At 57.0% G+C, this 12,718-nt stretch overlaps 1 protein-coding gene and 1 long non-coding RNA gene across 20 annotated transcripts in view; one reads left to right on the top strand and one right to left on the bottom strand.

Moving 5' to 3' along the window:
• The window catches only part of MYT1L (myelin transcription factor 1 like), a 422,156-nt gene that overhangs the window by 33,701 nt on the left and 375,737 nt on the right, over window positions 1-12,718 (bottom strand). For all 16 annotated transcript variants that reach the window (XM_027077770.2, XM_027077768.2, XM_027077773.2 and 13 more), the window contains one exon: window positions 2,000-2,062. In XM_027077770.2, coding sequence (XP_026933571.1) covers window positions 2,000-2,062 — 63 coding nt within the window. The remainder of the gene's footprint in view (window positions 1-1,999; window positions 2,063-12,718) is intronic.
• LOC113604895 (uncharacterized) lies at window positions 3-7,753 on the top strand. 4 transcript variants are annotated; one of them, XR_003426918.2, is made up of 4 exons: window positions 3-1,786; window positions 2,176-3,638; window positions 5,842-6,242; window positions 6,368-7,545. It is a non-coding gene; the product is annotated as an uncharacterized LOC113604895 (long non-coding RNA). The 4 variants fall into 4 exon arrangements; XR_008289736.1 differs by lacking the exon at window positions 3-1,786 and having other exon boundaries at window positions 1,800-3,274; window positions 3,389-3,638; window positions 6,368-7,753; XR_008289735.1 differs by lacking the exon at window positions 3-1,786 and having other exon boundaries at window positions 1,800-3,082; window positions 3,389-3,638; window positions 6,368-7,552.

Raw genomic sequence — 12,718 nt, 5'->3', positions numbered from 1 at the left:
CCGAGGGAGCTGCCAGCCGTGTCTGTGCTTCCCCGGGTGGTAGCCTCAGCCAGTGGGACAGACGGCATGGCCCTGTGCGCGGCTTGGACTTTCGGGGCGCTCCTGCGGGGGGCGCTGGCTGTGCTCAGCTTTGCCGGGAACCGGGTCAGGTTCACGTGCCCGGGCTTGGCTTTTCAGGAAACCTGGGCTTTGTGACATTTTATTCATAGGTTTGTGCTCTATCAATACCCACCTCTCTAACCTAGAAGCTCAGGGAATAAAAATGGGGAAACTGAATTAACACATTACGTGTCACCGAGCCCAAAGAGAAATCAGTAGCAGAACATACATTTGGACGTGGAGTGACCACCAAATGTCCACTTTTAGCTGTGCAGACACCGTGCTGGGAGTCGTGGTCACGTGAGGACACAGACATTTCTTTTCAAGATAAATTAAAATAAAGGGCAGCGTAGAATGTGCTTGGCGTTTCCCACTTAACTGGAGGGTTTACTTTCACCGAATTCACTCTGGACCAGTGACTTCACACTGGCGGTGTGTTTGCGGGTGTTTTTTCCTGCTCTGCACTCCCCTGACCGCGGCGGGCTCCGAGCTGCCCCCCAGCCTGCTCCGCCCCCTGTGGTCCTCGGGGTGGCTCCGGGAAACATTCGGTGACGTCCAGAGACTTTCCGCAGCCATCACGAGCCACGGCGGCGGTGGTGCTGGCGTCTGGTGGGCAGACGTCCCACCGTGCGCTGGGCAGGGCGCCGTCCGGCCCCCAGTGTCCGCAGGGCCCAGGCGGGTGCCCCTGGCGTAGAGGACGCATGTGAGGAATCCTCCCGTGACCCCACCGTTCAGTTCTCCATTCCTAAGCTGCGCTTTTCACAGATCTGAGCGGCTGAGGAGTGCTCCGGAGTGAGCCCGGGGAGCACGGGGCACGCGGTGGGGTCCCGATGAGGAGGCTGCATCTGCCCTCCTCCAAACCGGGCCGGCAGCCGCTCAGCGTCCCCTGCTCTGACCACTGGCATCTGACCCCTCGGGCGGCCACGGGCAGCACACGATCCACCGGCAAGCACCCTCCCTGTGCTGGGTGGCCGGCGGCTAACTCTCATTGTCAGGGGCCTCTGCACCCCCGTCCCCCTGTCCCCCTCTCTGCCCCTCTCTCCTCTCTCCCCCTGTCTCCCCCCTCCCCCTCCCCCTCCCTTTCCCTCTCTCCCCCTCCTCTCCGTCCTGTCTTCTTTGTTTCCTCGTGGGAGGTGCATCCGAAGCCCGGATGCTCATCCACTTGGGGACCGCCCACTTTATGCTGGGAAATGCAGACAGTGACCCAGCAGCAGTGTCAGTCTCTGTATTTGCAGCACCACCTCCCACTGTTGGATGGGACTTAGCTCCTGAATTCCTTGTCCCGACCTTGGCCTTGCCTGTTCTTGCTCACTGAACAGGACAAGAAATTGGTGCGGTGACCCCAGGTCTAGATCCACTTTTGTGGACACAAGGTCTCCAGAGTTTCTTTCAGGTCACTTCCAACGCCTGGCCCAGCACCCAGGAGGGAGACCTCAGGCTGCCCTTTGGACAATCCCTTCCCCTTGGGAGCAGCAGGGCCTGTGACGAGTCGTGTCTTCAGCTCTGCTACTGGGGCTCAGATTTTCCTATTTAGGAGGCCGGCTCCCAGCGGTGTTGGAACGCCTGCCTCTCAGTGGCCGTCCCAGGGACCTTATTCTCTGCCAGCGATGGTCCTTTTCCTTGTCCTCTTCTGCTTTAGAACGGCTGCTGCTGGATGACCCGAGGAGTCTCTCATAGGTGGACGCGGGTGCAGGACAGGTGGGGCGTCAGGGGGGCGGGCGGTCCGGGGCCGGGAGCGTCTGCCTCCCGTGAGGACCCCGCGGGGAAGGCGCCACGTGGTGGTCTGGCGTCTCGTGCATCGGCGGGTGGCACGGAGCGTGCACCAGAGCCTGCTGGAGGCCTGCGCCCGCGCGGCGGGACAAGGAGCGGGGCCGTGCAGGGGGACGGGCTCGTCACGTACCTTCGATGAGAAGCGTAGTTGCCGGTGATGTGCCCAGAGCCGTCGCAGCCGGGGGTCGGGCACCTGCAAACACAAATGCAGATCGGCCAGTTGACTTGAGAGAAATCGACCCCCTCAACACGTCACGTCCTTACTCATCCAGAAAGCAAACTCTCAATGCTTCACCTCCCTACCAGAGAGAGACGAGCGGAGCAGGAAGCCCCGCAGCGGGGAGCGGGCACCTGTGCCCACCTAGCGCACCACCAGATACCAACCTTGGCCACCTTCTTCCTTCCAAGCACAAGGACGCTTTCCGGAGCATCAGGCCCTCGGTACCTGCCTCGCTCACAACACCCCCTCGGGCTTGGGCTCGAGGCTGTTGAGTCCAGAGACTCTGACACCTGCAGACACCCCCCCCCCCCCCCCCCCCGCCTGCTTCCCTCCTGCTCACGTGAGCCTCAGGGAGGGAGGGGTCAGTGGGACTCAGCCACAGCAGTCGTCCACGAAGCAAGCTTCGTACACAGTGGACGTGCGCAGGGACTGCTCTTTGTCTACACTTGAAACACCGGCACTAAATCAGGCTCCCATTAAAGCTGGGCCACCTGGCTGACCCGAGTCCAGTGAGGGCGGCGCCTGGGCCTGAGCCGCGGGGACTCCATGAGAGCGTCAGGCCACCTCGAGTTGCCTTAAAGCCCTGTGACCTTAACCGACCCGCACGGAGCCCGGATCTCTTGGTCCAGCAGTCCCCATCAGCCCAGACCCTAGAGTCCTTCTGGGGCCTGCACCGGCTGTGTCGGCCTGCGCTACGGGACACGGCGTTCTTTAAGAACGGTTTCGTCATCACTGCCCTTCCTATGACGTCCTAAGTGCACTGTCTCAAGGAAAGTCAGGTGCACTGCAGACGCCTTGCCTCTCAAGCTATTCTGGTTGCCATGTGGCCACCGGGACTGTAAAAAACAAGGACAAAAATTAAGAAAAAATTCTTCTTTCTTTCCAGATAGCTTGTAACTCTCAAAAACAACAAGGATGAAGGGACTTAGTAAGAACATCACGCCTGGGTCAGCCCTGTGCCTCATCCCCACTCCGTGAACACCCGAGTGCCTGGTAAGGACAAAAATCACAAACTTCAAGTATTTAACCAGTGTCTACTGCTTCTGAGGGGTTTCACGTGGCTTTCCGCTCAGAGTCACCGGGGACACCGGATGCTGAGACGGGGCCAGCAAGTGACTTGTCTGGAGCAGGACGTGGTGGCCCCGCTGCCCCCCCAGCACTGCCGGATGCTGGGCGGAGACGGCAGTGGGTGTCACAAGCCAACACTCGGTGTCTGTCTACATCTCCTTCAGTCCTAAGAGAGGGGTCCGTCCTGGCTCTCACGGTGTGCTAACGGCTATTTGCCGTGTCATATTACAGGTTAAAGTTCCGTTTACGGCCCCTGCTGTGAGAGCTTAAAGAGGCAAACGGATCACGTTTGCCACGTCGCTGGTGTGGACACTCGGAACCAGGAGTTTTAAAATATGCGCTTGTGGTGGAACAATGAAGTGTGTGCAGAATCTGTGTGTCGAGAACAACCACCGAAATCTGACTGTTGACCTGAGTTTTGTTAGAGCGACAGCTGTTTGTGTGCAATTAAAGTCTGATCGCAAAACTATTCTGCCAATGGGTAAGTATTTATTTTCTAAATAATAACTTAAGTGACCGAGCCGAACTGCCTGGTTCCTCGCATGGATGTGCTTCGTGTGGACAGGCACCCCGCTCTCCGCACCCACCTCCCCCCCCCCCCCCCCCCCCCCCCCGCCCTGCCCCTGCCCACAACATGCCCCGAGGGAGGGGAGTCTGAAGGCAATAAACCTCATTCTGTCTAAGAAAAGCTCATCTTCGTGCAAGTTTCTGTTTTGAAAATGTATCAAGAAACAGAAATGTTTCCTACTAGCCAATAATACACACTTGGCCTTGCTTTTCGCTTAAAAAAATTCTTCAAACTCTTCCTAATTTAAGCACTCAGCGCAAATTTATTTAAAATTTATTCATTTTAACACGAGTAGAGAATTTTCAATGTGCCTTTTTTTGGTGAGGGCTGGAGGAGGTTGACATATTCTGTTCAAATTTAAAGTGAACCATTATAACCAAAATAATGCAAATGAAAATCAGATTTTACTAATTATAAAAAAAGAGAGAAAGACTTTCAGAGTAGATTTTGTGTGTTTAAGCCATTTACAAAGGCATCATCTGATAAAAAAAGAGGCGTTTAAAATGTCCTTTATCACCATGAAAACAACACACAAAATATTGATTTGGCCCGTTTCCGCTGTGTTGGGAAAGAAAAAACGTTTCCAGAAAGCGCCCTCTCGGCTTTCATCGTCAGCCTGGCAGAGGGGGTGGAGCCCCAGGCCTGCCTCAGGCCCTGTGACCCGAGTCTGCTCCCCAAGGGCCACACCTCTGCGCAGGGGCACTGAGGGCGGCCTCGTGGCCTCCACCTGTCACACGCCGGCCGCGCGAGCGCGAGCGCAGCAGCCCAGGACCTTGGCCAGGCCAGGCGGGGGTGTGGGATGCCTTGCTTGCTGCCTTTCTTTGTTCGCTCCCCGTGACGCAGCCAAGGCTTTTGGGGGGAGGTGATTCAGCCTTTTCACCTTTAGGTGGTGCTTCCGGACCACATAAGGCAGCCCAGAAAGGTTTCTGTCTTGTATCAGCTCTTCGTGTTCATTTTTCTGTTGCTGCTCAAGACTTTAAGGCTTTTTTAAACTCCTAGATTATATGCCGATTTCCTAGCTTTAAGAAATCTCAGCACTCAAAAATACAATTTTCTGAAGTCGGTGAATGAGGGAGTGATGATTCACCTAACAAAAGGGGTCTTTGCTTCCCAAGCGAGCCAGCTCCAGGACCCTTGATAATGGGGCGGTGTAAAATCGATTTACCAAAACTCGATTTGCATCTACCCATCTAAGAGCACATCTTTTCCATGAAAGGAGGCCCGTGCGGGATAATCAAAGTCCCCCGTGGATAAAATCAGACAGGAGCATGTGCCGCACAGCTTGGGTTTTGAAATGGCAGGAGAGATTGACTGGGTTTCCATGGAAACTCCCCAGAAGGCAGGCACGGGTTCTCTGCGCTGGAGTAGTCGGCCGCCCTCCCTGCTCCCTGGCAGTTCCCGGGGACAATGGCACCGAGTCTATTTTAGGTTCCTGTACTTGGAGATGCAAAGTTCTGTGACATAAAACACTTGCTTCACACATCGCTTCTCTTTCAGTCCAAGGGACTTTTGGTGGCGATAGTCTGAGCAAGCACGGGTGCGGAGATAATCTTAGAGCTCTCCTTGCCGCCCGGGGTGGGGTGGGGGTGGGGGATGTTCGAGACAAAAAACGTTTGTGCCTTATCTGTGATCTTGCATTTGCCTCGGGGTCTCAGTGATACCAGGAGAAAATGATTTGGGGTTACTGCATGTTATCATCTGGCTGGAAAAATTGGTCCGAAAAAGACATTTAGAAATGGCAATGGGGCGGGGCCCCCGGGGTGGCTCAGTCGGTTAGGCCCGACTCTTGATTTTGGCTCAGGTCATGATCTCACGGTTTGTGAGTTTGAGCCCCGCGTCTGACAGTGTGGAGCCTGCTTGGGATTCTCTCTCTCCCTCTCTCTCTGCTCCTCCCCCCACTAGTGCTATTTCTCTCTCAAAATAAAGAAATAAACATTAAAAAAAAGAATGGCGATGGGAACATCATGCTAACATGTTTTAAAAGGTGTTTAGGTTTTGCAGAATCCAAGTATAATCTGGAAAAACATCAGGACCACTCACAAACTCCTGGACTTCTGACTTCATGGACCCACTCCTTCTCAGGTGGGAGCAGTGTGGGTTTCTGTTGCTTTTGCAGATCTAAGACGGCAAAGAGACCTGCGAGCCCGAACCTCCCAGAATGCCCTGTGCTCATGGCTGCACTGAGCTATGTACACCAAAACAAACATTCTGTTTGGATCTACACAGGAACTATCACTGATCACAGCCACAATGGGGGTCATAGGATGTATGCCCTAATGTCAAAGCACAACTTAATGTCTCTCCATTAAAACACATAGTCCTGGACACCATAAGACTTTTCACTGGCACACGTCCCAGGAATGTCACAGCCTCGTGTCTGCCCTGATCTGTCCCTCCGCGAGACATACACCTGTTACAGTGTCGTCTTCCCGCCCATCTAAAACCCCTGTCCTGAGACCGGGTGGGAGCAATGGAACTCATCAAACCCACGACTGAAGTGTCATCGATTCGTTATTGGTAAGAACATCTTTAAAGTGCCTCCTCCCAGGCGCTATTGTGCCCCTCTCTTTTGAAAATAAATATGAGGATTTGGTAAAGAGTTCTATTAAGAAAGACATCTAAAATAGGGCGTTTTCTTGCAGTTAAACGGATGCCTGAATCAGAGTGCATGTTACTACACGTTGTGATCTGAGACTGGTGAACCACTGTGGCTTCTGCCCCCCTGGCGACACGTCAGTGAGGTGCAGGGCGGATTCCACGCACACGAGCATTTCTTCCTGGGGACCCCAAGGTGCTGCCCAGGCGCCCTTGCCGGGTAGCAGGTGGCTAAGCCCCTGACCCCACAGGGCCAGCCCCTCGCCGTCTGCCTGGGGGGTGACGCCGCCCTGAGCGGTAACACACCCTGGGTGCGGCAGCCTCTGTGACCTTGTGCCCAGCGTCCCCCCTCGCTGTGCTGGCAGAAAGACCCAGCTCGTCTCCCGCGAATCAGCTTACAGCAAAAAAATATCTGAAGGTGTCTCAGGCTCTCTCATCCTGGTAAAAGTCAATCACTTATTTTTAAAAACCTTCTACATAGAGGCAGAAAGAACCGTGGGTGTCTCCGGGCTGCACCGGGAGAGTCTGTGGTTGACCCGCCTCCGTGAACTGCCCTGCGAGACTGAGGACAGTAGCTAGAAATCCACAGAAACAGACCCTGAGGATCCAGGGTGATCATACAAAATGGTCCAAGGGGTGCACTGGAGTTCTGGGAGGATTTCGTGGAAAGGCCCTCGGCCACGTTTCTTGCTCATTTCTTTTGTGGCAACTCTATCAAGGGAACGTAATTAAGTAAAATGCCAAGTATTAAAAAATATGTAATTTTTTCTATTGCCCTCAACTTTAAAAGAACTCATAAAAATGTAAGATTAGGCCTCGTCCATAATAGCAAAATATGTTTGTAAATTGGAACGATTCAGGCCACATGTACAAAAGTCTTTGCTTTATTTATATAAAAAGTTCAATTCAGAAACTGCTTTTTATTTATTTTTTTGCTTAAAGAGATATGGTTCTAAAAATATATTTATTTTGTTTTTTTCTGTCACATAGACGGAAACAGTAAAGAAATTCAGAGGAGTGCAAAATAAAGATATTTGCAATGGAAAAATGACATACACTGATTCTTATGCTACATGTCTGTGATTTTTCTCCCCAAATGCAAAGAGAACAGGTCACTTAAAAGCAACATACATTACTTCTGCCCAATTTCTTGGATATATTACCTGAAACTCAAGGAAAGACAAAATCTTGCAAATCATTTTTTAACCTGTAAGACATTCATTAATTTTCCCTTTTTTTTTTTTTGAAATGCAGTATTAAGTATGCATACTTGAGCTTTCTGCAGCCCAGACACAGAGGCCCCACGCTGTCGTGTGGCACTCTCCAAGAGTCCCCCGGCCCCAGCCACCCGGCAGAAATAGCTCACGACACAGCCGAGCTACAGAGTCCGAGCTGTGGGCTGGAGCCCCGTGGACGCTGCAGGGCTTGGGGAGAGGCGGGTCGGGCCCCTCAGCCGTCCCACCTGCGGAGAGGTCGGCTGGGGCGCCGGTCCCGCCTGCCAGAGCCCCTGAGCGCCTGTCCCCTCCGGGAGGCAGTTCTGGGGGAAGTCCCCGATTTGCTTCCCGCTTTGGTCCCCTGACACCTGGTTTCTCCCCGTCCCCCTTCCTCCTTGAGGGTCGGGCGAGGGGCTTTCACGTGGCCGTGTAGGACATTCTAGCTTTATGGAAACCTACGTGTTTCAAAGTGTGAAGCGGCCACACCAATATTAGAAGAATTTAGTTGGAAAACTTGCTTGCTCCCTGATTGTGTGTCACATTTTCGTCCGAGCACTTTTCTCTTTAAATTACACTCAAAAACAAACCAACAAAGGAAAAAGACTGTTAGAGGTACTCTTAGCATGATTAAAAAAATTCATTTCGGTCGTTCAGGTAACCTTTCTGAGTCGGTCAGGCCGCAGGTGCGAGTGCGGCCGTGCGGGGCGGGAACCCTGGGCCCCGGGTGGACAGAGCGCCCCGGGAGCTGTGCGGTCGGGAGAAGCAGGGGGACGTGGGTGGAGAGTTAGGGCCGCATCAGTTCCGCGGGGCCCAATAGTTGTGCGGGCCACAGCACGCGGTGCGTGCGGTCAGGTCCAGGGGGCTGGTTCTTAGCCTCAACCCGTCCACAACCGGGATGCTTCTGACAATTTTCATCCTCACTCAGAGGCCCACGCGCTGGCCGCCAGGCTCGGTCCCCTCCACCCGGACGTGTGCTGTGTGAACCCCCGTCCGCCCTCCCCCGACCCGGGCCCCGGGGCGCCTCCCTGGCTTTGGCCGGGCCTGCGGGACCACACGGGCCCCCGCGGAGCTGAGGCGGAGTCTGGGCCGTTCCGGGCCCGTTTGTCCGGGGGCCGCGGGAGCCGCTGGGGGGGAGGTGCAGCCTGTTGTTCATGCCGCATGCAACTCTTAGTCCTCTCCACGCATGCAGCCTCCGGGTCTTAAGCTCTAACTCCTCGGTCGGTCATGCTGCCTCCTCGTCCGGGGGGTGGGAGCCTGACTGGGGCCCTCGCCGCCACACCGCACTGCCGCCCGCGGGGTGGTCCCGGCAACGTCCGGGAGTAGGCTCCTGTCCGGTGCGGCCGAACGTACCTAGCACATCCTGGCGTCCCAGTCACTTAACGGGATGTGTCCATGGGGACTGCTGCCAGAGCACATGCACGTCCAGCAGCAGTGAAGCGGCTAAACAAGAGACTGGGGCAGCCGGAGCCACAATTGGAATTGGACTCGGAGGACCCATGCAAGAAAAAACACACAAAAGGTGACTGGTGCGGCTGAGCGAAGGCAACAGAAACCAGCATTCCAACGTCCTGTCCCACGCGGGCGTCCACGTGCACCGCGACCTCGGGATGCGGGCGGGCTCCACCCTGGGCATGCAGGGACCTCGCGCGGGGCCCTCGAGGAGGCACTCACCTGTGGCCGATCGCACTGAGCTCTTAGGCAGTCAGTGTCGTCTAGTGTAGGGAGGGCGGTTGGCAAGGACTGGGGCGCCTGCCGGCCGCGGGGCGGGGCTGAGATGCGCGACGGGGAGCGCCTCGACCCGCGAGGCCCGCACCAAGGTGCCCGGCCTCTGAGAAGGGGAGGGCGCTGGGGACCGTATCTCCCCCCCCACCCCCCGGCCTTGCTGGTGAACAGCCAGACATGGAACCACAAGGACCGGCCTGCTGTCGGGGGCCACTGGCTGGGGAGGGGCTCTCTGCAGAGGCTGGCGGCCCGGCCACGCCGCTCCGCCCGCGTCACGAGCCAGGCGGGCCGCGCCCGAGACAGACGGATGACCCAGTGTGACCACGATGGCACCCTCGCGGCTACACTACCACTACCACCCACGGTGGGCACGCGCCAGCCCACGCCCCGGCTCTGAGGACAGACGGGGAGACCCGGGGGGCGGCTGCAAACCCGAGGCAGCGCAGACGCGGCGTTTGCACGTCTGGGGACACCGAGGCCCAGAGCGGTCTGCTGGGCCACGCGCAGGCTTCCGTGGCCAGCGGCTCGGGCTGTAAAAGCCACAGTGACTGGGGGACATGGGTTCCGTTTCTCTGTCCAGAGACGGTTTGAAACTGCTTTTGAGTTCAATGAGGAGAGGGGCTTGGGTGGTTTACAAGCAGCTGCGTTTCCTCAAGCTTCCAGACGTTAGCGGGAGAGTCAGGTCTTCGGGACAGAGGAAAGGAAAGGCCCGGGGGCCACGGAGCCGGGAGCAGCACACGCTCTCCTGGTAGCTGAGGTCGTGTTCCTGCTCCTAGCCTTCTTTCTAGTTTTGTTTGTCCCGTTTTTCCCCTGTTTGTCATGTTTGGGGTCTTTTATTTTTTGAATCTCTCTTTTGTCTGGAGGAAATGTGTTCGGTCCTAACCGGGAGACAAGAAAACGGCCTGCTGCCTCTGCATCCTGTGTTGGCCTGGGCCTCTCCGTCATCTCTCACAGTGCCACCTTGTGTTCCTCTCCTGCCGTCCCCAAACCCTGTCTTCTGCCCAGCTGCTTGTTGCTAGCTACCTGGTTTTAAGCTATTTTTTTAGTTTATTTTCTGCTCTGTCATCCCTCACATAACAAGATTGAGTTCCAGCCTTTTCTCCCTTCTTCCTGGGGGGCCTGCCTTGTTTCGTACCTTGGTTTTTTTGGGTCCCGTTTCTAAGTGATTTCAGAGACTCTTAAGTTAGCATGAGTTCTGAGAACTAGGTTGATCAAATATGCTTATTTTACAGGCAAAGAGACAGATCCAAACAGGTGAAGTATACTGTTTAAATTTGCACAAAGAGCCGCCAGGTCAAGATGAGAACAGACATGCCTTCGGACCCAAAGCTCAGCTAGACTCGCCGTAAATGTCCCCTTGTGATCAGTGGCTCCTACCCTACAAAGCCGCCCCTCACGCCGGGCTCATTTTGTGCTGCAAGACAGAGATCACTTGTTCGTCTGTTTGCGATCCCCAGTGATCGATCTGCAAGGACCCTCGTGTCTCCTAAAACAGGGAGAGTGGAGGGGATAGCAGGAAAGTACAATGAATTGCTCTAGACCTTTGTACTGAGGATGTAGCCAAAGCGGTTTCTAAGAGTCACACTGTCCGCCGACCGTGTGGTCCCCCTCCGGTCACGAGGGGCCGAGCAGAGAGCAGGGGGCTCAGTGCCCGCACCCCTGCGACCGGAAGGTCTGACCCCAGTGCTGGTTCTGGAGTCTGCACAGCACATGCGTTCCACTGAGGACAAGACGGGAACCAGCGAGAGCTAAAGACGGGGACACCAAGTCCAGATGGAGAGACCAGGGCAGGCGCAGAGGAGGGTGGCAAGAAGGGGGCTGAGGGCAGCACAGGCGTCCACAAGACCCTGCAGCCCCTGCACACGGAACACTGTCCCGGGCGGGTGTGGGGCCGGGAGGCCCGGGCACCCCCGTGGTGCCTCCGAACTTGGCAGCCCGGCCAGACGCGTCCTGTGGCAGGGACCCGAGAGCGACGGGGCTGCCCTTGCCCCGACCCCTCAGCCCCCAGGAGAGAGAACCAGGGACCCGTTCCTCCACAGACGCCCAAGCCTTGTTGGGGAAGCCTCAGCTGAGGGTCGGGAGCTTGGGAGAAGCGAGGACGGCGTGCCGTGCGCCAGCCGGTCTGCGGAAGGGACGCGGTGGTGACGCGGCAGAGGGGACACAGAGGCTGCCTGCTCAGCCCTCGCCCGGGCCCCTGGGGGAGTTCGGGGTCTGTCCCACCCGGACCTGCCAGACAAGTTAGAAGAGACGGAGCAGAGAAAGATGCTGAGGAAACAAGATGAAAAGCCGTGATAAACCGAACGGATGCGAAAGACGCTGCTGGGCAGACGGCCTGCCTGGACATCTGCCCGCCGCGACCCTGTGTCGTGCCCTGACTCTGCAGGGACAGGAGCTGCTTTCCGGCAGGGACCGGCAGGCCACCAGGTCACCTGAGAGAAAAGTCAATACAGCATTCGGAGGCGTTAGCTTGGAGAAGACAAGACAGCAGGAACCGAAGTCACCGTCCTCACAACAGGAAGGGAGGAGGGACACTTGCCCGAATGTGCCCAAGAGCCCGGGGCCACGCTCCTGGGGGGTCCTGCCCCCAACACGCGGTGCTCAACAGCAAGGTGGGGCCCCCTGGGAGCGTGGCAGTCCCTAGGGCGGGATGGACTGGCGCCTGCTGTGACCACCCCAGAGGCCTCCCGGGGCTGAGGGCCTGGGCTCTGTGCACAGCCCGAGGCGTCCTCCCTCTGGGGGACAGGCCGTGCCTTCCTCTCTGCGGCCCCCACGTCTCTGCAGGTGACTGGACGCCTGGGCCTCCCTCCTGGAAAGCTCTGCCTCAGGGCCCCCACGTTGTCACGCGGCCTTCCCGCCCGCGAGGGGCTCCTCCCTCGAGCAGGCCCTCTGGCCTCCGGCTTTTCCTCCTGTGTGTCCAGCCTCCCCGAGCCTCACGTGAGCCGAGCACTGTGCCTGGCTGTGTGCCGTCCCCTCTGACCTCCCAGAACCTTCCTCTCCTGCCTGCTGTGCCCAGGAGCTGGGGTGCCTTCCAGGTGGTTTGTCACTCTGAGCACAGGCTCTGGGGAAGGAGGGCAGAGCCCGAGCGGTGACATGGCCAGCCCAGGGCACACCCCGCTGGGGCCCAGCGTCTGGTGGTTTCGTCCTCTCTGTCTGGTGTGGTTCTTGTGCCGTTTGGTCTTCCCGTTTGCAAACTAGGTCCTGAGGGTCACAGAGCAGGTGCAGATGCCTCAGAGCTCCGGCGTGTGGCCCTGAGTGTGGCCTGTCTTAAATGTCCTCCTCGTTCTCAGCAGGACGTTGGCAACTAGGGTCACTGCGTCCTAGGTATTGGGCGTGGCCCGCCGTCCCTAGGGTGTTGTCCCCAGCTGCTCTCAGGGGAGGCTGGCCTGAGGACCCCGAGGGGGTGTCAGCGGGTTGCCCAGGGGGGACCGTGCTGTCTGGGTGTGGGGGGCTGGGGGGTGTTGA

This window comes from Acinonyx jubatus, chromosome A3 (genome assembly GCF_027475565.1).
Source record: "Acinonyx jubatus isolate Ajub_Pintada_27869175 chromosome A3, VMU_Ajub_asm_v1.0, whole genome shotgun sequence".
In the NCBI taxonomy this organism is placed as follows: domain Eukaryota; kingdom Metazoa; phylum Chordata; class Mammalia; order Carnivora; family Felidae; genus Acinonyx; species Acinonyx jubatus.
The sequence above is the reverse complement of the archived record's forward strand: the minus strand, read 5'-3'. Positions and strand labels throughout refer to the sequence as shown.